The sequence below is a fragment of the Bombina bombina genome, chromosome 1 (genome assembly GCF_027579735.1).
Source record: "Bombina bombina isolate aBomBom1 chromosome 1, aBomBom1.pri, whole genome shotgun sequence".
In the NCBI taxonomy this organism is placed as follows: Eukaryota; Metazoa; Chordata; class Amphibia; order Anura; family Bombinatoridae; genus Bombina; species Bombina bombina.
Genome location: NC_069499.1, coordinates 964,190,613 through 964,215,887, shown reverse-complemented (window position 1 = coordinate 964,215,887; position 25,275 = coordinate 964,190,613). Strand labels below are relative to the sequence as shown.

At 35.7% G+C, this 25,275-nt stretch overlaps 1 protein-coding gene across 1 annotated transcript in view; it reads right to left on the bottom strand.

Moving 5' to 3' along the window:
• The window catches only part of LOC128652794 (cadherin-like protein 26), a 222,481-nt gene that overhangs the window by 21,489 nt on the left and 175,717 nt on the right, over window positions 1-25,275 (bottom strand). Inside the window, exons 10-19 of the mRNA XM_053705767.1 lie at window positions 24,787-24,929; window positions 20,599-20,829; window positions 14,294-14,515; window positions 12,130-12,242; window positions 7,393-7,443; window positions 7,020-7,076; window positions 4,549-4,605; window positions 4,388-4,465; window positions 1,311-1,370; window positions 645-731 (exon numbers count right to left, since the gene is read on the bottom strand). Coding sequence (XP_053561742.1) covers window positions 645-731; window positions 1,311-1,370; window positions 4,388-4,465; window positions 4,549-4,605; window positions 7,020-7,076; window positions 7,393-7,443; window positions 12,130-12,242; window positions 14,294-14,515; window positions 20,599-20,829; window positions 24,787-24,929 — 1,099 coding nt within the window. The remainder of the gene's footprint in view (window positions 1-644; window positions 732-1,310; window positions 1,371-4,387; window positions 4,466-4,548; window positions 4,606-7,019; window positions 7,077-7,392; window positions 7,444-12,129; window positions 12,243-14,293; window positions 14,516-20,598; window positions 20,830-24,786; window positions 24,930-25,275) is intronic.

Here is a 25,275-nt window from a genome sequence, read left to right as displayed (position 1 = left end):
TAAACATCATTATATAAATAAAACATGAAAATGATGGGTTAAAGGGATATGAATCCTAAAATGTTTTTTTAATGAGTCAGATAGAGCATGCAATTTTAAACACCTTTCTAATTTACTTCTATTATCCCTTTTCTTTGTTCTCCTGATATCTTTTGTTGAAAAGCAGAGACGTAAGCTTAGGAGTCTGCCCATTACTGGAGCACTATATGGCAGCAGTTTTGCAAGAATGTTATCCATTAGCAAGAGCACTAAATGGCAGCAGTATTTCCTGTCATGTAGTACTCCAGAAATGTACTTAGGTATCTCTTCAACACAGAATGTCATGAGAACAAAGCAAATTTGACAATAGAAGTAAATTGGAAACTTTTTTTTAAATGGTATGATCTGTCTGAATCACAGAATTAAATGTTTGAGTTTCTTATCCCTTTAATGCACTATTGCTGGTTGATAATGTTTTTCATGCCAATGCATTACACTGTTCATTTTATGTTATAGGATTAAAGCAACTGCCTTAGAAGTGTGTTGCCTTTTCCTGTTGTAAAATGTTTTGGTTCTTGTTCTAGTCAATAACTGTATTCCTGCAGAGATAAATTCATTTTACCAGACGTACATTCACAATGGGATAACAAGACATAAGACTATACCTGTTTTATTACGGCGTCTACAACGTTTGAATGATAACTTTTCATGGATTTACGACTGGCTACAGTAGAGGAATGTATATGCTGTGCCTAGAAAAGAATCATTTTAAACATTGTAATTTATACAGTTTTACAACATTTTACAGCTTAACATTACAACCACCCTTTGCCCCCATATTACTTGGTTTATTCTTCACACTATATAATATCAAGAGGTTGTTTCATTGTAGTATTTTTTTTTATAATGTAAATACTTACATAATGTGACCCAGGCAGATCACAGCAAAACCTTCCTTTATTTTTTTAATTTTTTTAAATGAATTACTGAGAAAGCTGAGCAGTGAAGTGGGAGACAATGAGGGGCAATATTTGTTTCAGCATTGCTAATATAGAACTATGCTGCTGGGTACTACACATACTGGGAGGCACAGGGCACATAAATATCTATAAAGTCCCTTTTAAGCTTACTACTAGTAAGGCTGAGAAGACCTGACATCATTTTAGTAACAAGATAAAACTTCCACTGGGAATCTGTCATCTTGAAATGTGTCCGTATTCCTTTGTGGTTAGGATACACATCCATTACACCTCAGTAACAGAGACATTTCTTGAGGCAAGGACTGTGCTGATAAGCTTGATCATTAATATCTCAGCATTGAACAAACTTACAGAATGCCTCTTGGCATTAGTGCGGTCAAATGAACTCCCTCTCTTCTCTCGGTGGTAACTCTGAAAGAGAACATAAGATTCTGTGATCCGACATGTTAATATAATGTTACATATAACCTGATAAGGTAATAGATGTCTTTCCCTTTTTTTTCTAATTTGAAATGCTAATTAAAGGGACACTAACCCCAATGTTTTTCTTTCATGATTCAGATAGAGCATGCAATTTTAAGCAACTTTCTAATTTACTCCTAGTATCATTTTTTCTTTGTTCTCATGTTCTCTTGGTTTGAAAAAGCAGCAATGAAAGGTTAGGAGCCGGTCCATTTTTAGTTCAGCACCTGGGTAGCGCTTGCTAATTGGTTTGCTACATTTAGCCACAAATCAGTAAGTGCTACCCAGATGCTGAACAAAAAATGGGCTGGCGGAGGACACCCGGGCGGCGGCCATCTTGTAGGTCGCACTGAGGTTCAGCTCCTCAAGCTTCTTTCACTGTTTCCTAATTAAAAGCCACATCTCTATCGAGACCTTGTTTAAAACAGTAGAGAGGCTCGTCTGAAGAGGTCTACATTCCAGAAATAGGGTTTTGGAAGGTGACTGGGCTTCACTGCCCTCGGTACCAGACTTTTTACTTTGAGGCCTTCCCCTATAACAGAAGCCTCAGCCTGTCCCCATAACGAGCTGTGCCTTGAGTGCACAGTCCTAATCTAAGCTCAACATGTACACAATGGTTTCTATGCTAACGGAGCTCAGCAATCTCTTGGATGGTTACCAGGTTGCCTTTGAAATAACTCTGCAAAAAGGGCTTTACCTACCCTCAGCTACTAACCAGGGGGGAGACCGGCGGGGAGACTGTGGTCCTAAGGAGGCAGAGAGGGACGCTTCGTTTGAGCCCAGACTGACAGTCCAAATCCCCCTGAGTGTGACACAAGCCTCTGTGACAAAGAGCTATGAGCGGTCTACAAGACACTCACCTACCTTAATGGAGACCGGGAAACGGGATAACCTAAGAGGGGGCGATTTGCCAGCCCAAGAGCCACTTGTTCCCCCTATACCTACGGATACCTCCAAATCGAATGGCGGCTCCTGCAGAAGCGACTGACGTGCTGCACAGAGATTCATACCCCATGATGTAAGGAGCCGGCGGGCTCCAGCGGCTACCCTGTCCATCTCGAACCTGGATTGCAGGATGACCACTATGCAGGAGAGGCCTTATATAGCACCGGAGATGGCTCCGGTGGGAAAAGATAGTGCCTACCACGCCATTCCTTACGTGTCTGCAGATCTTCCTGCGACAGCCGCACAGCTGACTACCGGGGCCTGGAACTACAGTGTGAGCCCAGATAATCTGCCATTAACGGGAGAATGTGCCACAATGACGGTCTCCTTTATCCTGCTGCTACATGTAGTCCGGTACAGAGTTGGTGTGGGGTGAATATATGAATCACTTTAGTTTGCAGCCGTCACTCTCCAAAAGCGGTATCTTTTTGTTTTTTTTATTTTTCCTTTCATGCATTGGACTGCTGGTTTTCAATAGTCCTGGCCATTCTGAGACGGATCTAAATGAACATTATACAGAGTGCCCTGAACTGGCCTAATTTGACTTTTGAATGGACTTGACAATGTATTTGTACATGGACTCTCTGTCAAGGGCCCCCATATGTTTTCCATGTTACTATACTACTGCTTGATGCTTTTTGTGACTAGCGTGTTATATAAAGTTTTCTCTCCCCTTTTTTCTGTATATGAAACTAACCCACTTTATCCTATTCTCATATATCCTTTACATACAGGGAGTTTTTTGTTTTTGTTTCACTTAACCGATGATATATAGCAGTAGTTGAACTAACAGTTTTGGTATGCGTTGTTGTATTAACATATAATGCCTTTCACTACATCATATCAGAGTATGCTGCTGCCAAGAGTGCAAAACAGGGACTACCCTAGGTTCTCCCAGCTGGTTTCCCTCTTAATCCAAAAGTAGTTATAACCCTCATGCCTGTATTGTTCTCAACCCTGGTAACTATCTATCATCCAGCTAACATTGTTTCTGATAAATTGAGCCCTCAGCGTTCTCTTATAAGTTTTAGTTATTGTTGCTAATTAACTGTTGTTATTAATATTACTGTTGGTCCAAGAGTGACCCAATCAATCCTATTACCCCAGTTATTCCCCTTAAAGGTCATTACTGCATCCAGGGGCCCAAGAGTGGCCCCTGCTTGTTACTAGGGGATATCATTCTAACGCAAACCTTATTAACTTCTAAGGGGATATCCTAACACTGTCATAATCGAAAACCTGAGGTCTGTTTTGTAAAACCAATACAGTACTAAATGTAACTTTACTGCTTGTATGAACATATTTACCTTGGGAATTTTGACTGTAACTTGTTTTGTTTTATAACCTCAATAAAAAATACTTAAAAAAAAAAAAAAATGGGCTGGCTCTAAAGCTTACAGTATTGCTTTTTCAAATCAATATAGCAAGAGAACAAAGAAAAATTGATAATAGGAGTAAATTAGAAAGTTGCTTAAAATCTCATGCTCTATCTGAATCATGAAAGAAAAAAATTGGGTTTAGTGTTCCTTTAACAAGTACAGCACAAATGTGACCTGTATAACCTTGACAGGGGTAACAATCTGGTTATTGGACATAATGACATGAGAATTATTGTCTATCTAATTTTAATTTTCTGATTTACAAAGTTTCAACATATTTTCAATAAAAAAAATATTTAGTGTATTAGCCGGTGTTTTTTTTTTACATCTTACAAATACAAATAATTTTCACATAAGTATTTTTAAAGAACAAAAATAGTAGTAAGAGGCTAGATGACTAGACAGGTGAAGTACAATAGAGTCAGTATAATCCAAGGTGCAAAGACTGCACACCCTCCAGAGTGGGGCACGGAAAGAGACTAGCCAAGTCTCCACTGCACTGAAGTACCATAGAGTACAGTAACTCTGGAATATCCCTATGCTATCCATAGATCAGTTTGATGTTTTTAATTTGACACCAAAAGTTTTATTTCTACGTTGAAATGAACACACAAGGTACAACTTTTGCCATATGTAACTTACTGAGTGGCGCCTCCCTGTAGATCGATCAAATGCTCCAGATGATTTATTATTTAGAGAATCATGTTTAAAAGATTGGGCCTAAAAAAAAAAATATAAGTATATTCAGATAACAAGTAATACAAATTCTTATATTTTCCTATGCTATTTTTTCCAGACCATACCTGCAAGCTGTTGGACCGGCCCACTTTAGGCTTAATATGTCCACCTAGAGCTGGGGCCTGAAAGAGACAAGGCAAGTGATTAACAGGAATGTAAGAAATATATGTTTGGTAAAGTCAGGGATTCCTACAACAATATTCTGTCTAATATTATAAATTATAGCTTTAATTTAAACAAAATGTATGTCCTAGGCCTACTGCTGTTACTCGTTCTTCTGAGCCAGAATGTTTTTCTTGTGTCTGGTTTAAACTCTGAAGATGCTGGTATTACCAGGCTACTTGTGTTGCATCTGCTATATCCTAAAATGTATTTAGAAGCTGGAGAGAATGCTCTCATAAAAGGGTGGAAGGCAGCCAACATGGTCTCTCACCATGCTCAGCCTGGTCCGGCTGCTTTCATTAACTTCCTCTCTGCTACTAATCAGCTTCTAGAGACTGTTTGGTGTAAATGAGCTCACACCATTTTATTTAAAAATGTGTACCTTATATGTTGTAAAAATAAATGTTATTTTAGGTTGCTGAAAGGATTCAGGAACAGACTGGGCTCACCAAAATGTTGAAGTAGTCATCAAAACCTGGCCAAAGTATGAGGTATTTATTCAGCAAGGTGAATGCGAGCTCTATTTTTATTGACAAGTAACATGAATGTCAGGAGAGATCTTACCACAGTTGCTAGAATGTTAGGAAAGTTTAGTAAATAGAGAATGGGGTCATTTAGACCTAGGCCTATAACCTTATCTCTAAATTATGTTCAAAGTCTACACAGAACCCTGTGTTTTTGATGGACATATCTTAGTCCAGTGTGTAGTATGCAATATGCTAAATGAATAGCAACTGAGGTGTGGTGACAATAAACACCTTGCATTTTCTACAGTTTAATTTTCTACAGTTTAATAATTAATTAACATAATAAGTGTGTGTGAAACATTTTGGAATGTATTACCAACTTGCTTTCTGCAGTTGTTTTCCAGAAACCAAACTCCACCTACAAGATACATTATTTGAAGGAGCAAGAGTAGAGAAGGATTGGCACTGCCATTTTGAAAGCAAACGTTTAATTGATTTTTAGTATATTATCTTATCATCTCTGCTGGTGCCAATTAGTGACAAATATGGTTATTCTTGTGAAGTCTGCACTGTACACTTCCCCGTCTCAGAGATGGGGAAAAAAATCTTCAGACTTATGTTACAGGAGAAGGGGACAAAATACATAATTAAATTATATTGGAAAGTTATTTTACTGTGCATATTTAAGCTTGTTTCATTACAACCTCAAAATGTTTTATGTCCCTGTGAGTTTTATATCATTTTACACTAGTGATATCAATGCCTTCATCACTCCTACAACCTCATGAAACTCTCTAAGACCCAATGATCAAAAACTCATCAGCATGGAGAGAAATCACACACAATCTTTGAGGAGCTTTTTTAAGCATAATATTGTAATGTAGGTCTTTCTCTTTCACAGCCAGAATCCTTTATAATGAGATAAACAGCTGTGAAGCTACAAAAAAAACAAAAACAAGCATTAATCTGTTTTGCAAATGTTTATACTTGTTTGATATGATATTTTATAGCAAGATGACAAAAAATGGTTTGTAATTATTAGGTTGTAATGTGTCCATTTAATATCTGATGGTAAATGGGACAAAGCAGTTGTAATAAAACTTCTAGGTCATGAACTAGTCAGTTGTCCTATAAGCAATTTAATTTTAGAGTTTTTTAGGGGCACATTTATTGTGTTTGAGCCCTGGGCATATGCCTAGGTTACCTTGTAGTTAATCTGGCTCCAACTGAAGGATGATTTGATACTAAAATTAGTCATTCCATCTCAGAGTTTTGAACTATAATGTTGTTGAATAATTGAATACTATTTTCTAAATTAATAGTTACTATTTAACGAGTATTAGAGGGACTGTGCGTACTGAATTTTGTTTTTGCTTTAAAAATTCTACAACACTAATACACGTTAGCTCAGAATTGCTAATTTAAAATTTTAAAATCCTCAATATTTTTAAAGTTTTTAGTCGCATGCATTCTCCTCAGCAAAGCCCCAGCTTATTAGAAAGAAATGTTTGCTTGCGCTCGTTCTCCTATTCATTTGTACGTCCCCTATATTTATTTAATCTTCGTGCAGCTGACAATTTCAGAACGGTTATTGTTCTACTGTGGAATACATCAGATATCAATCTGTGCACTGACAGCAAGCATCATGCAAAAGACTAAAAACAGCAGTTTATTTGTATTTATTTATTTTTGTTGTTGTTATTTTTTAATTGACCTAAACAGTGGAGTAGATTCAATAACAGTTTTCTTGGGTCTCTCCAACTTCTCCAGTGGAAACACTGTTTCTAATGATAACAATGTTCTTCAAATGTTTCATAGCATGACCTTTGTTCTTCAAGTGACTTAATATGACCTCAGTATTTATGTACCTAGATTACAGCAGATTTCCTTAAACCAACAAAACTTACTGAGTTCTTTCTCCTGTTGGAATTGTGGATAGTATTCATACCATCATTTTCATCATCCTATAAAAAATAAGAGCTTTGTGAGACATTTTAGAGTGGAGTTACTAATCTGTATTAAATAATGAAGGTAAATATTAGCTATGAAATGTGTAGTTTTCCTTATTGGTGCTTTTCACAATAGATTGTCTGAATCTGACAGGGTAGTATTAAAAGGTGCACACACCAAGCAATATGTGCTAATGAGATAATTCAATCTGTTTCATTTAATACAGGTGGCAAAACAGATTCATAACTAAAAAAAAACTGTGAAAGTTTACAACAATGTGTTTACAAGTGATAGACATTTCTATGACGTTAATAACGTTTCTTACAATACCTGGTTACGCAAGGAATGTCCTTTCAAGTTTGCAGTCAGAATTGCAGATGCCTATAAAAAAAAAAGATTAAAAAGATGTTAAATGTAGGATATTTAGGGCCAAATTACAAGTGGAGCGCAAAATATTGCTTTGCTAAAGCAATATTTGCGCTCCGCTTTGTAATACCAACGCACGCAAATGTGCGCTGGTATTACGAGTTAGGTGCAATGCGAACGCGACCTTATGTTCGCATCGCATGGAAACATTGCATTCACAAGAGCATGCTTCTATAGGCTCCAATGGGAGCCTCATTCTGATGCCGTCATACAAGAACAGAACCTTTTAAATATATATGTATATAAGCATATACAATACATATATATTTACAGGGAACACATAGTTCCCAATATACCTCAATGTAAATTCACTTTTCAGTGCCGTGTTTTTCTAACACCCCGCACCTGCTCCATTTAACCTCCATTTAACCCCTTATAACTGCTTAGTGCAGTTTTTGTTTGTTTGTTTTTTAATTAAAATTGCTATTCTTTTTTATTTATAAAAAGGCACAGACACATTTTTTGGGGAGGCAATTGGGGCATATATAAAAAAAATTCACCCAGGGGTCTGACGAATTTGCCCCTTTGCAGGCACGCAATAAATGAACGCTCCACTTGTAATATAGCCCTCAGTAAAGTTTACACTGAGAACCTGAAACAAATTTTTGGGATGTTTATCTTTAGCATTTTACCTCCAACAAATTATATCTTTTTTTGCTTGTTTTTACATTTTCAATGTAAAGGGTCAGAAAAGTAATATTGTTTTTCTTTACCATTGTACTTCTATTATCTAATTTCTGTCATTATGTATTCTTTGTTGAAAAGCATACCTAGGTAGGTCAGGAGCAGCAATGCACTACTGGGATATAGCTGTTTATTGGTGACTGCACATTCTCTTGCCACACTCTTGTCATTGATTCATCAGATGTGTTCAGCTAGCTCCCAGAAGTGTGATGTTGTTCCTTCAACTTAGTATACCAAGTGAATTAAGCAAATTTTATATAAAAGTACAGTGAAAAGTTGCTGAAAAGTGTAAGCTTTATACAAATCACTAAAGAAAATGTGTTTGTTTCTTATCCCTTTAAACAGATCCAAATAATTTGTTCCAGAATTACTTATTAAGTTGCCATTGTAACTGTCAACTATCATAATTTGTAAAATTAAAGAGCCAGGCCACTAATTCAATATTCCCTAGCAAAGAAAATGATAAATGAGCCCACTTGAACAAATCATATAATTTCATTAGAACTTAAAGGGGCAGTCAAATCCAAAAACAATGTTCATGATTCAGATAGTGCATGTAATTTTAAACGACTTTCCAATTTACTTTTATCACAAATTTTGCTTTGTTCTCTTGGTATTCTTAGTTGAAAGCTAAACCTAGGAAGGCTCATATAATAATTTCTAAGCACTTGAAGGCCGCCTCTTATCACATGCTTATTTGCTTTTCACAACAGGGTAGAGCTAGTTCTTGTGAGCCATACAGATAACATTGTGATCAGGCCCGTGGCTTGTGGCAGACACTGCACTTATTGGCTAAAATAAAAGTCAATAGGGGGTCCACGTCTGTTTTAAATCTAATGAGAGTCCTAGACCATTTGTATAAACTTTTGAGTTTAGGGTCCACTATATCCTCTTGTCATAGGCTCCATTTTAGATTATACATAATAGGTCAGTATTAATCGTGTACTAGATTTGGTACATTATTTATTTCCAATAGACGATTATCCCCTTGCAGTATACTTTGGTATACATTTTTGAGTTTAGGGTCCACTATATCCTCTTGTCATAGGCTCCATTTTAGATTATACATAATAGGTCAGCATTAAACATGTACTAGATTTGGTACATTATTTATTTCCAATAGACGATTATCCCCTTGCAGTATATGTTGATATACATTTTTGAGTTTAGGGTCCACTATATCCTCTTGTCATAGGCTCCATTTTATACATAATAGGTCAGTATCATATCATGAATATGGTACATCATTTATTTCCAATAGATGATTATCCCCTTGCAGGTTAATTTGGTTTTAGGATAACTCCCTTAACAAGTGTTAATTGTTTCCTCTTGTCATAGGCTCTTATCCGTACTATACACAGATTATGTTTTTATACACACATTACTTTGTATTGGATCTAGAAATATGTTTTTTTTTTTAATGCATATTACACATGGGGATATATATCCTTAGGTTTAGCCAATGTTTTAGCCATTTCATTATGTGCTCATTTGATTAATGCCATTAACATGTTTTTTTGCAGCGCAGTGGCCTTGGTTTGCTGTGACCACGCACCGCCCATTGGATCTGCGTTATCGTTTGGGTCTTTCTTTTACTACTATTATGATCACTTTGGCAGTGAACGATGCGTTGCCATGGCAACGCTGATGCTGGCTGCTGATTGGGCCTAGTAGGCATGTGCCCTTTCAGGAAGTTCTTGGATTATGTTTTCTGATCAGGCTGTAACGGTTCCGTAAGTAACAACGACTTTACAGAGCCCCATTTATGTATAAAAGGTTTTCTCGCATTGTCTGCAAAGTATATGAAATTTGCTGTATAGTGATTAAGTTGCGGTCAAAGTAAGATACGCATGCTAATGTGCATTTCATTGTTTGCCTGTTCCTCTATGTTGTGCCTGTTCTCTCATGCAGACCATATTGTTCTAGTTACATGATACATGTCGCATATATCTTATTCACATGCACTTATTATTAAGCTCAGACAGATTTGTGCATTAGTTTTGCTGTAATTAACTACACACTATATTTGTTTACTATGTGATTGGGTGGTTACCATGACTACCTTTTGGCGTTTTTTTGGTCCTAATTGGGGGGTGGGGTTTGTGTAATGTTTGTTATATATTGTTTGCACTTTGTATACACTGTGTCTGAGGAAGGGCATACTTTGTCCCCGAAACATCACTACTTTCACAGTAAAATATTTTTTTGGAAAGACCAGAGCGTGCCAGTTTTATATATATATATATATATATATATATATATATATATATATATATATATATATATATATATGTATATATATATATATATATATATATATACACTGTATATATATATATATATATATATATACTATTTGAAATACAATATATTTTCTACTAAGTGAAGAACATTGGAATGTAAAATATTTGCAGTAAAATCTATCATTCATATTAATATTCAATAAAAATGATGTTTCTTAGTTTCAGGTATTTGAGTGGAAAGGACTCTAAAGTGTGACACTTTGGGCCCAATTTTGACTATTCCACTTAGGGGTGTATTTAATTTTTGTTGCCAATGGTTCAGACATTAATCGCTGCGTGTTGAGTTATTTTGAGGACACAGCAAATTTACACTGTTATACAGGCTGTACACTCACTACTTTACATTGTAGCAAAGTGTAATTTCTTATTTGGTTCAAATAGTGTCAAGCGTGTGTGGCGGCAACCAGGTGAGGAGTACAAAGACAAGTGTATCTTGCCTACAGTCAAGCATGGTGGTGGGAGTGTCATGGTCTGGGCCTGCATGAGTGCTGCCAGCACTGGGGAGCTACAGTTCATTGAGGGAACCACGAATACCAACATGTACTGTGACATGTACTGAAGCAGAGCATGATCCCCTGCCTTCAAAGACTGGGTCACAGGGCAGTATGCCAATATGATAACGACCCCAAACACACCTCCAAGATGACCACTGCCTTGCTAAAGAAGCTGAGGGTAAAGGTGATGGACTGGCTAAGCATGTCTCCTGACCTAAAGCCTATTGATCATCTGTGGGGCATCCTCAAACGGAAGGTAGGGGAGCACAACGTCTCTAACATCCACTAGATCCATGATGTCATCATGGAGGAGTGGAAGAGGACTCCAGTGGCAATCTGTGAAGCTCTGGTGAACTCTATGCCCAAGAGGGTTAAGGCAGTGCTGGAAAATAATGGTGGCCACACAAAATATATACACTTTGGGTCCAATTTGGACATTTCCACTTAGGGGTGTACTCACTTTTGTTGCCAACGGTTTAGATATTAATGACTGTGTATTGAGTTATTTTGAGGGGACAGCAAATTTACACTGTTATACAGGCTGTACACTCACTACTACATTGTAGCAAAGTGTAATTTCTTCAGTGTAGTCACATGAAAAGATGTAATAAACTATTTACAAAAATGTGAGGGGTGTACTCACTTTTTTGAGATACTGTATATTATAGCTCTATCCATTCAAACACTTTGTCATATACTATATACCTTTGAACTTTTTAAAAAATATTTTAATTAACAATTTTTGTTAGATAGTGTATACAGTATATGAGTGTAACACTTTATTTTAATGTATTTATATTGTGTTTGATGCAACTTTTTATTTAGCCCTAACCCCTTACTCGAGGTCTTCAGTTTAGTTTGTGCTCATGTGATCACATTTACTTGAAACTTGTAATATGAGCGCAAGTTAACGCTGGTGTGGTATTGCAATATCGCGCCGCACAAACGATAGTGCGCTACTTGCAATCTAGTCCTAAATAAATAAATACAAAAATAAATAAGTATGTGTTGCTCCTTCATATGGTTTATAGATTGTATGAATTGTAATATGCTAACCTTTACTTGAAAGTTTTGAAAAAAAAATGGTGATTGTAAACCTGGAATCCTAAAACAATTAGCTGCTATTTTAAAAACTACTTAATACCAATATTTGTTCCCACCTGGCAGTCAATGTTGCCTCCTTCTTCATTGTACACAATAATGGAATTCAGAGGCTCATTTTCAACAGGTACCATCTCCTTGGTCTTCACCTTGCACAATAGGAAAGTCAGCCCTGTTTTAAGAATACAAATATAAAATGAACTGCTTTAGACCACTCATTACTAATCTACCTTTACTACAAACTAATTAAATTCTAAAATCAGACTGATCTTAATTCCTATATTATCCTTCATGCCTTTATGAATTAGCTCCACAGGATAACATTCATCCATTGTTTTGTGGAAGGCAGGAAGGATGTGCAATGGTCTAGAAGGTTGTGCACAGCATGGCCCATAGCATTTGCGGGACCCTGGGAAAAGCAAATTTAATGGGCCCAGATCGGTGCGCTTATTCTTCTCCCCCGTATGCCTTGCACCCTGAGTGCTCCACCCCTATGCCAATATTTAGTATAGCCTATATAAAGAATGACACTAAATATTACACCTTATGATACCGTAAACGCTTCTTCAGAAGCTAAATACAGGATGTACATTGCACCTTCTCATAACCTTACCCCTAACACTGCAAGGCCCCCCAGAGTGTGGGGCCCTAAATGGGTGCCCCTCTCACCCTGCCCAAAAGACAGGCCTGGATGTAGGTGAAATCTCCTTATACAGGGGGTGCAGCTAAGTGAGGCAAGAGGTGGGGTTAGTTCAGGCTTAGAACAGAGTCAGGGCATGCATGGCTGTGAGTTCCATTGAGCATAACAGGACAGACCAGGGCTTGGTGGTTTAAGGTCTACATCTATAATGAAGGTGGAAAGGCAGGAAGTATAGCGCTCCTGCAAAATACAGGACTGTATTCTATGATATTATAGGATGCAGGATAATTCTCCATATTTTGTATGAATTTATCTCAAAAAGTAAACTAGAGGTTTTGAAAAATTCCTTTACTGTATTAGTCAAGTTTATTATAGAAAGGCCATAAAAGGACCTGAAAGTACAATAGTAATATGTTCTGTTACGTAATGCCAGTTCTTCACAGTGGAGATTGTTCTATGCACTGAGGGTTTACTAAATTTTGCTTCATTGATTAAAATTGAGGGTCACTTAAAGATGTGTTAAGGGGCAGGAACAAATCTCTTCAAATAGCACAATTTTCAAACTGTGATTTTTCTATTGATTACAGGAATCTTTTATGAGGCTTTGGTTTAAAAGGAAATGAAAGCCAACAATTTTCTTTCATGATTCAGATAGAGATACAATTTTAAAAACAACTTTCCAATTTACTTCTATTATCAAAATGTGCTTCACTCTCATAACATTCCTTGTTTAAGAGCATACTTTAGTAGGTAACATGCACATGTCTGGTTCTCTATAGGACAGTCTGTGAAAACACTGCTGCCATCTAGTGTTCTTGGGGGGTATTGATTTTTTATTGGGGGGGGGAGGAGGTTTCGTGCCACTTAATTATAGTGTACTTAAGTAAAAACAAATTCAATATATTTTTACCTTTTACCTTATTTATATGTTTATTTTGTGAATTGATAAAGTAGACGTTTGCTAAAAGCTCTACATTGCAATGATATATTTCTGTCATAAAGACCCTTACATATAAGCTACAGAACATTAGGCAAAATAATCACAATTTCTCTTATGTTTTGTAACAAAAATAACAATCCCTATTTTTAGTTATTTTTGCTCCTGGCAAAATGTATGAAGAAACTCCAGGCGCTTTTTTTTAAATCCGTGTCACAATTTTGCTTAATAAGCAGTTTGAGGCTTGGTTACCGTTTACATAAAAATGGACTCTGTCCAAAAAAAAAATAAAACATGACAGCTTTCATTTACAGCATTCAATTTACACAAATCAAATAAGGAAAAATAACCAAATGTGCACCAAAAAAATACATATGCTATTTACAGTTTGTTTATATATCAATGAACTGTTATCACTGATTATACTATGTAACCCATACTTTGTACATAAAAACAACGGACTGTACAATTGGCCAAATGAAAATCATCCTACTAAGCATGTGCATGATTCACAGGCTATACTTATATGCATGGTATGATTGGCTAATGGGTGTCACATGATGCATTAGGAAGATGAATGTAACTATTATGACTTTTGTCAGAAAAAAATCTACTACTTATTTGAAATTCTGCATTATCCACATACCAATGAACAGGACAGGCGCAAGAAGAAGAAGAGCAATGGCTCCTCCGCCCAAAGATGGTGGGTCAGCAAGCTTTTCCACACAGGCATCACCTTCTAAGCAATCACAAACGAAGATCGTGAAGTTCTCAAGAGAGCTGACTCCCTGTCGATCATAAATTTCAAGGTGTAAAGTATGGTTTCCTTGCTTAGCATTTTCCATTTTCATTACTTTGAGTACATCACCTACAAAACAGCAAAAACAATGTATTCTTAAATCAAATTAGATAAATAATTAGAGTTTCTTACATGAATTTCTTCAGGGTGCCAGATTTATAGCTATCAATGAAATTGAATCAGTCCAAAAATCGCTTACATTGATTGCATACATGATGTACAGGTACTGTATGTTTGTATACCAAGGATACAATTAGTGTGTTTGTGTTTCAAGTATTTGGTATTTGTTTTGCATAAGGTTCTGGTAAGACACTGCTAAATAAAATGTAAATTAAATTGATTGGTGGCTGCACATATATTCCTCTTCTCATTGGCTCACCTGATGTGTACTGTTCACCTAGCTCCCAGTAGTGCATTGTTGCTCCTTCAACAAAATATACCAAGAGAATGAAGCAAATTTGATAAAAGAAGTAAATTGGAAAGTTGTTTAAAACTGCATGTTCTATCTGATTCATGAAATATTTTTGGGGGGTTTTATGTCCCCTTAATTATAATTTAAATCTTACTACAATTGACTGAATGACATTTAAAAGTAATCAAATTTGAGTATAAATTCTGCATATAGAACCATGGAAGTGATGCCTAAAGTTTAAGGCAGCATTTCTAGTTCAGAACTGAAAAAAGTTGCAGGAGATTCTAATTTTTTAAAATAGAAAAATCTCCCTCTTTAGGGGGCGGAGCCAGTGAGTCATGGATTTGGCTGCACTTTCAGTGAGGTCCTGTGTCCCTGCTATGTGGAAATGACATAGGCACTAGCCGACATACACCATTCCGTTCCTAACTTACAGGACATGCTTTAGAGGATAGCTACAGTTGAAACATGTGAATTAAGGCGGCTATTCTATGTGCACAATAGGCCTGTAGGCCACGGCTATGGTCTCCACGAGGTGCTGACTAAGGCTGCACTTGCGAATGCTCTACATTCAGCGACTTTACCGCAAATGCACAAAGCTGAAGTGTAGTCATTCATTCGCTTTACCTGGCAACTCACGAGAAGCAACTCTAGAGACCTCAATACCCTACAAAAAAATCATAATTGATTATATATGACACCACAGACTTCCTTCAATAGCTAAGCAAACTATATACAAACTCCCCAAAGATGTTGGTCTAGGTGGAGTACCTAACCTGAGGGCATACAAACTAGCTATCTCTTTACAATGAGTATCTAAATGGTGTAGATATAGGAAAGACAACTCTAATAGATGATTACAATTAGTAACCTTTTTGTCAGGTATTCCTCATTTCGGGGGGATCTGCTGGAATCCTAACTTCAGCAACAAGCACAGAATTTAATTCTATTCACTGTCTAATGATACATGGGTGGATTGGATTTATATGCCCAACAGATACTGCAATATATCTTCTAAATATTCCCCACTTACTACTTTACTAAACAACACTCGTTTCCCTCCAGGGGTTTTCTTTCCCATGCAGAATACCACTGCATTCAAAAAAATCTATTACCCATTTGTCTACTAACTGACAAGGGTAACATACAAGCTAAACAGCAAATGGAGACTCTAGGGCATTCATTATATAACACATGGTTCAGGTATCACCAATTAAGATATTTTATTTTAACGCATAAAAATAAACAAGACTTTGGCCGCCCTTTCACTAAATTTGAATGAATGTATAATTTAGACAATACACCTAAGAAAGTAATATCCACTCTATACAAAACAATAATCATTAACCAATATCATCTATTACCCAGTTATGTAAATGGTTGGGACAGAGAAATGGGCATTCAAACTCCACCTCAAGACTGGAAACTCAGATTTGCAAATATAACTCGCTCTGCCCATTCCTCTTATGTCTTAGAAACTAACCTGAAATAATGATTAGATGGTATTTAATGCCAGCTAAACTTAAACACATATATAAATCCTTTAGTAATAACTGTTGTAGAGGTTGCCCACAAGAAGGTCATATGCTACACATCTGGTGGAGCAGTGACCTAATAAACCCATACTGGAATAAAATATTCAATAACATAAATAGGATTTTACACACCCAAATAAAACCTAGTCCAGAAATAATACTACTTAATCAACCTAGTGGCATAGCCTGTAAACTCAGAGGACATCTTTTTCCAGCTTATGCTAAACTTGAGTAACAAACTCATACTTAAGCATTGGAAAACCCTACAGCCACCCACAATCACAGACTGGCATAACTTAAAAGAATCTAATTTAACTTTGGAAAGTATCACTAATAGGGATGGGTGAATGTTTCTAAATATTCGAAATGTCAAACGAATTTCGATACAGTCTTTCGTTTGAATCGAATTTCAAATGTTTATATAACATTTTAACATTCTATTTTCGAATTTTAGTTTTCGAATTTTTTAATAACATTCGAAAATATTAGTTTGAATAATAGAATGCTTAGCTATGTATTTTATAGCACATTCAATTTCTAAATTGAATATTCGCATTCGATTTCAATTTCGAAATAGTATTTCTAGTCTAATACTGTGTTTTATAAATGTAATATTCTAATTTGAATGTGACATTCAAATTCAAATGTCACATTCATGGTTGAAATAGTATTTCTAGTCTACAACTGTGTTTTATACATGTAATATTTTAATTTGAATGTCACATTCGAATTTGAAAAGGGACATTCGAAAACTGTAAATAACATTCGATTATAGAATTTTTAGGAATATTCGTTTTTATCAACATTCGATTATGTAAATCGAATTTCTACAATAACATTCGTTCTTACATTCGAATTTGAAAATAAACAAATTCGCCCATCCCTTATTACTACCTCAAATTGGGGAAACTATCCTTCTTTAACGATATGATCTTTCTATGGGAAAGCTATACTCATTCCTCCCCATAGCAAGCCACATACATTCACTTAAGTTCATATATGGTTATTATAGACCATTCAGGAGTTTTCTTTAAGTTGAGATTGCACTGCACCTATATTCTCATTTATATAAGACTTATGATAGGGTAAAGGATAATTCCCACTGATAACACAAGTGACTTTGTTTTATTAAGAGTTTTGTTTCTACTGTTTACAGTTTCCTCCTTTTATCTTTTTATGTGTGTATGTTCTTTTTTTTCTGGAATTGTTAGTCTAAGTGTGCATTGAAACATGAATCAATATGTTAACTTCTATTGTAACAACCATGTTTATTTTGCTGGAATGACTTAAAGGTCAAAATTTGAAAACAAAAATGTATAAAACATAGCTGTAATACTTACCTTAAAGTGACAGTAAAGTCAAAATTAAACTTGCAAGAATCAGATAGAGCATGTAATTTTAAGACACTTTTGAAATCACTTCTATTTTCAAATGTGCTCTGTTATCTTACAAATAATTATTGAAATTTAATACGCTCATATCCTACACTAGTGGGAGATAGCTGGTGATGCATACATTTGTCTTTTGTGATTGGTTAACTAGATGTGTTCAGCTAACTGCCAGTAGCTCAATGCTGTTCCTTCCACAAAGGAAATCAAAAGAATGAAGCATAATTGATAATAAAAGTAAATTTAAAAGTTGTTTAAAATTGCATGTGCTATTCGAATCATGGATTACATGTTTGGGGTTTCCTCTCCCTTTAATGTGCTCTAAAAAGCATGGAGAGCATGGAGTAAACTAATAAATACTGAAGATTCTCATTGGTATTTTTATGTTTTCTTTCATTTTCGTTGAGTATTCATTCAGGTTCGTACAAAAACAAATGCACATCTCTATAAACTATAGTGATATTTTTCTCCTGTATATATATATATTATTCTGCCTTCCAAATGACGTTCATTAAAACTAGGGCCTAGGGCAGAGGCAGAACTACCATTGGTGCAGCAGGTGCAGTGGTACCTGGGCCCAAGTGATTGGGGGGCACATAGCAGCCAGTCTATATACGGGCATGTGCAGAATGTGTACAATCCTAATGCAGGTGGGCTTTTTATTAGGGCAGGCTGTCTATCTTCAAAATAATTATACAGAGCCAGAGCAGCATACATGTTATTACTACTGCTTGCTACTGAGCTACCTTTGGGGGGGCCCAAAAAAGAATTTGCACCAGAGCCCTCTGTGGAGTAGGTCCGCTAATGGTCTAGGGCAGTGCTTTCCAAATTGTGTGTCGTGACACATTAGTGTGTCGGCAGCAGTGTATAGGTGTGTCTATGGTTCAGCACAAATTTATTTTTTTATTTAATTTTTTTTTTTTTTTTGGTTTCCGACTATCCGCCTGCCTTCTACGCATATCACATGGTTGACACATGATTGATACTTAGTGGGTCAGCAGGAACTGAAACTATTCCAATTGGTATTTTTGATGGCACATTGGCTCCTGACTGCACGTGTAGTCTCCTCAATCGACTCATGACTGCATGTGTAGTCAGTGACTGGGATAGCTGCTTGATGATGAAATGCGAGTGTCTTTATCTTATATTCCACCATATACTGTATTTAGAAACTGTGTGCATCCCATCACCTCATACATCCCATTAAACTAGTAAGTAGCTATTGGTATTATTAAACTTTTTTTTTAATTCTTGCACATACATACTGTTACTTGTAAATACATTTTGTTATTATATAATTTATGTATGTGTCTGTATCTCTTAAAACAAATTAGTTTAACCTCCTGTTTGCTAATACAACTGAATTACTGTGTCGCAAAATTATGCAGGTCTAAAAAGTGTGTCATCAACATGAAAAGTTTGGAAAGCTCTGGTCTAGGGACTTAGATTCTGTTACAAAAGAGGTATTTTGACAATTCTGCTTTTTTTCTACCTTTGGCATTGGATTTATTTTAGCTAGCTTATCATATTAGGCAAACAATAGGTTAATAGTTCTTTGGAAAGTATTAAATTAAGTATGAGTTACAAGTTGAAGCCCACACCCTTGGCTCAGGGTGATTTAGAACACGGGCCTCTTAGAGTATTGTATTTTGCCTGCAGCAGCTAATTTGCATTAGAGAATTTCAGGTAATTGGGTAAAAATGAGAACATTCTTTACAATAACCAGACTTTCAGGCTTAGTCATAGGTAACCTGTTTATTTATCAAGAATGTAGATAGTCTGTTGAGCTTTTTCCTCACATCACTGTAAAAACTGCCTTGCTGCAAGATAATGATTAGTCTCACTTTAACGTAAGGTACAAATCAAAGTAGCCACATTTCTTCAGCTTAGATTATAAGTAATGTGCATTTATTATTTATTTTGCGCAGGTTCATTAAATTTACCTCAGAAAGTTGCGTTATTTCTTCTACCATATTCAAAGGAACACGAAACCCACACTTTTTTCCATTCATGATTCAGATAGAGCTCACAATTTTGAAAAACAAAATTACAATTTACTTAATTCTCTTGGTATCCTTTGTAGAAGAGCATATCTAGGCAGTTGTGCACGTGTCGGAAGCACTATATGGCTGTAGTTTTGCAAGAATGCTTTTGACAATGGTATACACTTTCAGTACTAGTTGGCAAAATGTATAACATTTTTAATTTAAAAAAACTGCTGACATACAGAGTTCCAGACACACCGCCTAGGTGTGCTCTTCTACAAAGGATACCAAGAGAACTAAGGTAATTTGATATTAAAAGTAAAATGGAGGATTTTACACTCAGCTCATTTTTATCTCCAAATTGCCTTAGCAAAGGAGAAGGGATTAGCACACTCAAGTGGCTCTTCTTTATAAATCTAACATTTAAAGGGACATTGCAAAAAGTAATAATAAAAAAGTATTTTAAGTGTCATTTTGTTAGCAAAATAGGTATAGTTTTGCAGTCCAGAGACGTATTCCTTGAACAGACTCTTATATTATTTCCTTTGCTGTTGCAAAGAAAGAACAGATATAAATGAGCTTCTGCGTCTATTTAACAATCACTTTGTAAAATGTTGCAGGGTAAGGATGCACTCCAGCCTCTCTGCGGGTTGTGAAAAAAAAACACATAATGCAACATAAATAATGAAAGTACATTGCAAAGATTTTTTGTTTTTTAGTACATATAATTAAATCTTTTATGAGGAACTCCAAGTTTTTGTCCCTTTAATAAAATTCAAAATGTCCAATAAAATCAATTATGTTTTTTTAGACTCAAAGAGATTCATTTTACCATTAGATTCCATGAGCTTGATTTCTTTCTTATCAGCATCTTTGTCAAGAACTTCAAAGTAGAATGGACCAGAATATGGATCCAGGTCTCTGTCTATGACCGGTGTGATGAGAATAATTTCCTCGTTGTTCTCACATGTCGCCAGAACAGCGCTCTCTACCTTTGGTACATTGTCATTCTCATCTTTGAGATTAATTATCAGAGTGGCTGTGCCGGTCATTGGAGGGACCCCTGTAAACAGACAAATTAATGTAATAAAAATGTATTTGTTCTTCTAAGAAAAATCAACCTGCAAACTTTGTAAATAATAAAATACATTAATAGAAAAAAGGCCAGTAAAAAAAAACTCCAAAAAATAGGATATCATTGCAGATTACCATCACATTATTATTGACGCTGCAACATCACCCCCCCTAAAAAGGGGGTTAAACACATTGTCAAAGTTCCACTTGGGAGCTGCAGAAAACTGCTGGATTTAAGCAGAAAAAAACTGCTAATTGTCATCAGTGGTCACAATCCCAACAATCACTGGCTGCTTTCAGCTTCTCATACGCTTGCAGCTCAAAGCAGGACCGTACAATGGGCAAGATTGCAAAAACATCTAGCGCGTTATGTTTTTTTTGCATTTGGGGTTGCGCAGATATTACAAGTTGCAAAATAACTTATTGTGCACGTGTATTAACCCGCATAATCCATAAATCCAGATTGTGTGCACGTTCACGTATTCCCCCATAGAAGTCAATGGAGAAGACAAAAAGTTTAAAAAAATAAATAAATACTAATTTGTTGCACAAAGCGCATGACGTAGTCTCCTTGAAAAGTGTACATAAAAATGCAAATAATTCATATAGCGAAAATGTTTTCTCAACAGAGTATGTTCTTTTTTTTGTAAATAAATATTTCTCTATATATGTGATAGATATATCTATTTATAGCAAGATATGTATATGAATATATCTTTAGATATCTTGAGATCTATATGCAAATATCTCTTCATCATCTATCCATCTTAGACATTGTTTAATGTGCATAAGATTGTAATGTGAAATTTTTTCATTATCTCCATAGTTAAACATATCTCATATATAAATCCAGGTTTCTCTATGTATGTGTATGTAAGTCAATGTAAAATCCCTGCGTCTGCTAAAAGATCGCCTATCTTTTAGCCCTTATAACTTGTGTGCAATATATTTTTAAAATAATTTTTATTAGACAGTGTTAATGTGAGTGTGACTGTACTTTGTTGCGTAAAAGGTCATTGCACTCACGCAATTGCGATTTTTTCAAAACTTGTAATATCTGCGCAATGAATATTTATTGTGAAAATACCATATTGGAAGCGGAAAACTCATCCCGCAAGACTTGCCCAGTGTGTTTAACCTTTTGCATGGTTAAACATATAAGGCCAGATAATGAGTGGAGTGCTTACAGTTACACGCAAGCGATAAGGGGTTTATTGTGAGTGTTTGCACCTGTCGGATTTACCACTGGTATTATGAGTGGAAAATAAATGCAATTGCTTGAGCACGATCGCGATTTACGTTAGAATTATTCCCGCGTCCTCAGGGATCTGGTTAACTGTTTCACAAAACAAAAAAGTGTCACAAAATACATTTAAAATACATTACAAAGTACACTTACACTCATAATAATACTAATACAAATTATTTAAAAAAAAATTAAACAAAAAAGTTATATTAAATAGTGCTCCATTAGTAATCTGGCCCATAGAGTTACAGTGTTGATAATGTATAAATTGCTTGCTCTAAGAAATGAGAGCATGCAATTTTTGCACTAGAATCTCCCTTTAAAGGTCTCCTATTTTAAAATCAAATACTGGAGTTGGTCTCCTGTCTGGGCTCAGACTGTGCATAAATTTCAAGCCTTGCAGATTTCTTAATGGTAGTTGTTTTTTTCTGTAATCTTAGATTGTTTTTCTGTAATTTAGGAGTTGTTAAATTAGGGGTGTTGGGGAGGTTAACCGTAAGGAAGTTAGAGGGTACTTTGAGGTGGGCTTTGTGTAGGCTGACCATATTGCCGCTTTAAAAAGGGACACATATGAAAAATACATATGTCAGGGTTCTTATACAAAACATTTCTTTAAACAGCCCTGAAAACAGCCATGACATATGTATTTTTCATATGTGTCCCTTTTTAAAGCGGCAATATGGTCAGCCTAGCTTTGTGGCAGTTTAGGGCTTAAAAGTGTAGGGAGTTAAATGCGGTGGACTATGTGACATTTTAGGAGGTTAATAGTGTAGGGAGTTAAGTGCAGTGGGCTATATGGCGGTTTAGGGGGTTAAAATGTAGGGAGTTAATTGCGGTGGGCTATGTGGCAATTGGGGGGTTAATAGTGTAGTGGGGTAATTTGCGGTTGGGGTTGTGGTGATTTAGGGGTTATCAGAATAGGCGACTTATTGTGATGCAAATTAGCATGCAAGCTTAGGGTGTTAATAGTTAATAGTGTGGCAGTTATGGGGTTAATAGTATAGTGGGGTCATTTGCAGGGGGGTTGTGGAGGTTTAGGGGTTATTAGAGTAGGGGATTTACTGTGATGAGAGTTAGCGCGCAAGTATGGGTGTTAGGTTTTTTTTTTCAGTTTTCGTGCTCCATTGAAGTCTATGGGGGGGGGGAAGTACATTAACCTGATCATGACTTAGCTAGATGGAGGCTTTCAACCTGTAATACAAGCTCAACCTGACATGTGCAAAAAGACTTGGTCTAGCAAAGTTAACGCGCGAGTGAGAGCGCAAAATAGCACTCCACTCGTAATCTAGCCCTAAAAAACTTAAGAAAAAGCCTCTTAAAGCCCCCAGCTGCAAAACAAGTTTTCACTAAAGAAGTTCACGAAAACATGTTTTTGGTTCTTAAGTTCTTTTTTATTAGAAATCAACTGAAAATGAGATATAAAATGGCTCTTCCACATCTTTTCAGCTTACATTACAGTTCTTTTTAATGAACCCCTTTGTACAGTGTGTAAGGCAAATACTCATTTATGTGTGTGAGTTGCTTATTGTAAACCATACGCATCCTAATGACTGGTAAACAATCCAAATGCCAGTTGTATATAGGAATGATGGGTATACTGGCCATGTTTACTCAATGCCTAGATTTTTCTTATTATTATTTTTCAATAATTGTTTGAAAAAGCACCGCTTTCCTAGTCTGGTGAGATATACATCTGAAATCAAGAACGATACGAGTCTGCGACTCTTCTCATCTTCTAAAACATTATATAAAAACAGTTCTCACACTTTAACTCGTGAGAACGCTAAGTGATTAAGAGTCCTCCATTTCAATAATGTAGCTGCAAAAATATAGCAAAAGGCAATAAGTGTGAACAGGAAATGTCTTTGCATAATTTCTATCACTGTAAGTAGATTGTGGCACAAGGCTTTGGATATTGAACATCACTTCTAGTTCATAGCTGCTTCTTCCAGTTTATAAAAACAAACGTAAAAATAATTGTCTCTTGTTGACATCAAACAAGACAGAACAGGAAGACTGTAAAATCCTGGTCACTGTTTAAAATCCCATTTATGAAGATGATTTACTGAAAATGACAAACACAACAATAAGAGTGTGAATTAAAAACAAACATTTCTAGGTGTCGCGTCATGATTTCTGTTTTCTCACTTGTCTTACAGATCCCGTTAGCTGTACAGGATATTGTGTATTAAATTTATATACATACAGTATGTAAATTTGTGTCCTCACTGCAGAAGGACTATACAATAGTGAATTATAAAGTTTTCATGAATCAAGGCCTCTTAAATGTCATCTGTGGCCATTTAAGAGTGTCTAACACATGTGCAACAGAATAAAATTATTCCAAATTGAAAAGTATTGAGAAAATGAATTATAATTGCAGAGAATGTTTTGTACATGTTATATCTAGGGCTTTGGCTACAACAAAAACACGTTCTGAGCTCCAAGAAACAAAAGAAAACTCATGATTATGATCTCATTGAAAAGGAAAGTGCCCTTTTTTGCTACAAAATTGATTAAAACAATTCAGGTGATTGATTGGAATCGACCCCTTCATGTATTAAAACTCAAGGTAAAAAGCTTTTCGGCAATTGCCTTACAATTGTACAACTTTGCAAACAATAGTACCATAAAATATTAACATTAAATAATGAAATGAGAGCTGCAGATAGTGACATCTGTTTGACATTACAGACCTACCGTCATCAATAGCTAGGACCTTCACAATGTACTTGCTATTAAGAACAAATTCTGATTCTCGGTCCAGCACAGCTTTGCTTGTAATGACGCCTGTATTTTCATCAATAGATAACCAATCTCCAGGGTCATTCTCTATAACATACCTAAATATAGGAATGTGGACAATTGTGAACATTAAAACGAAAACACATTAAGATAAACAGATGATTGCAAACAATTTCTATAATGGTAAAGCAAGATATACCTCTGTAAAAAGGGATGGGGGTATACACATAAATGGTCATATGTTGAAATGTATGAGTTTAATCATATCTATATTTTCTTAAGTAATACAAATAAAAATAGTGATAGAATTAACACTGTTCACTAAAATACAAATAACTGTCACAAATGATAAATCCACTTTGATTGTTAGGAAGCCGGTCCTTTCCTTATTACAACAATCTTGTAACATAGTTCTTGGCTACAATATTTCCTTAAATAAAGTAG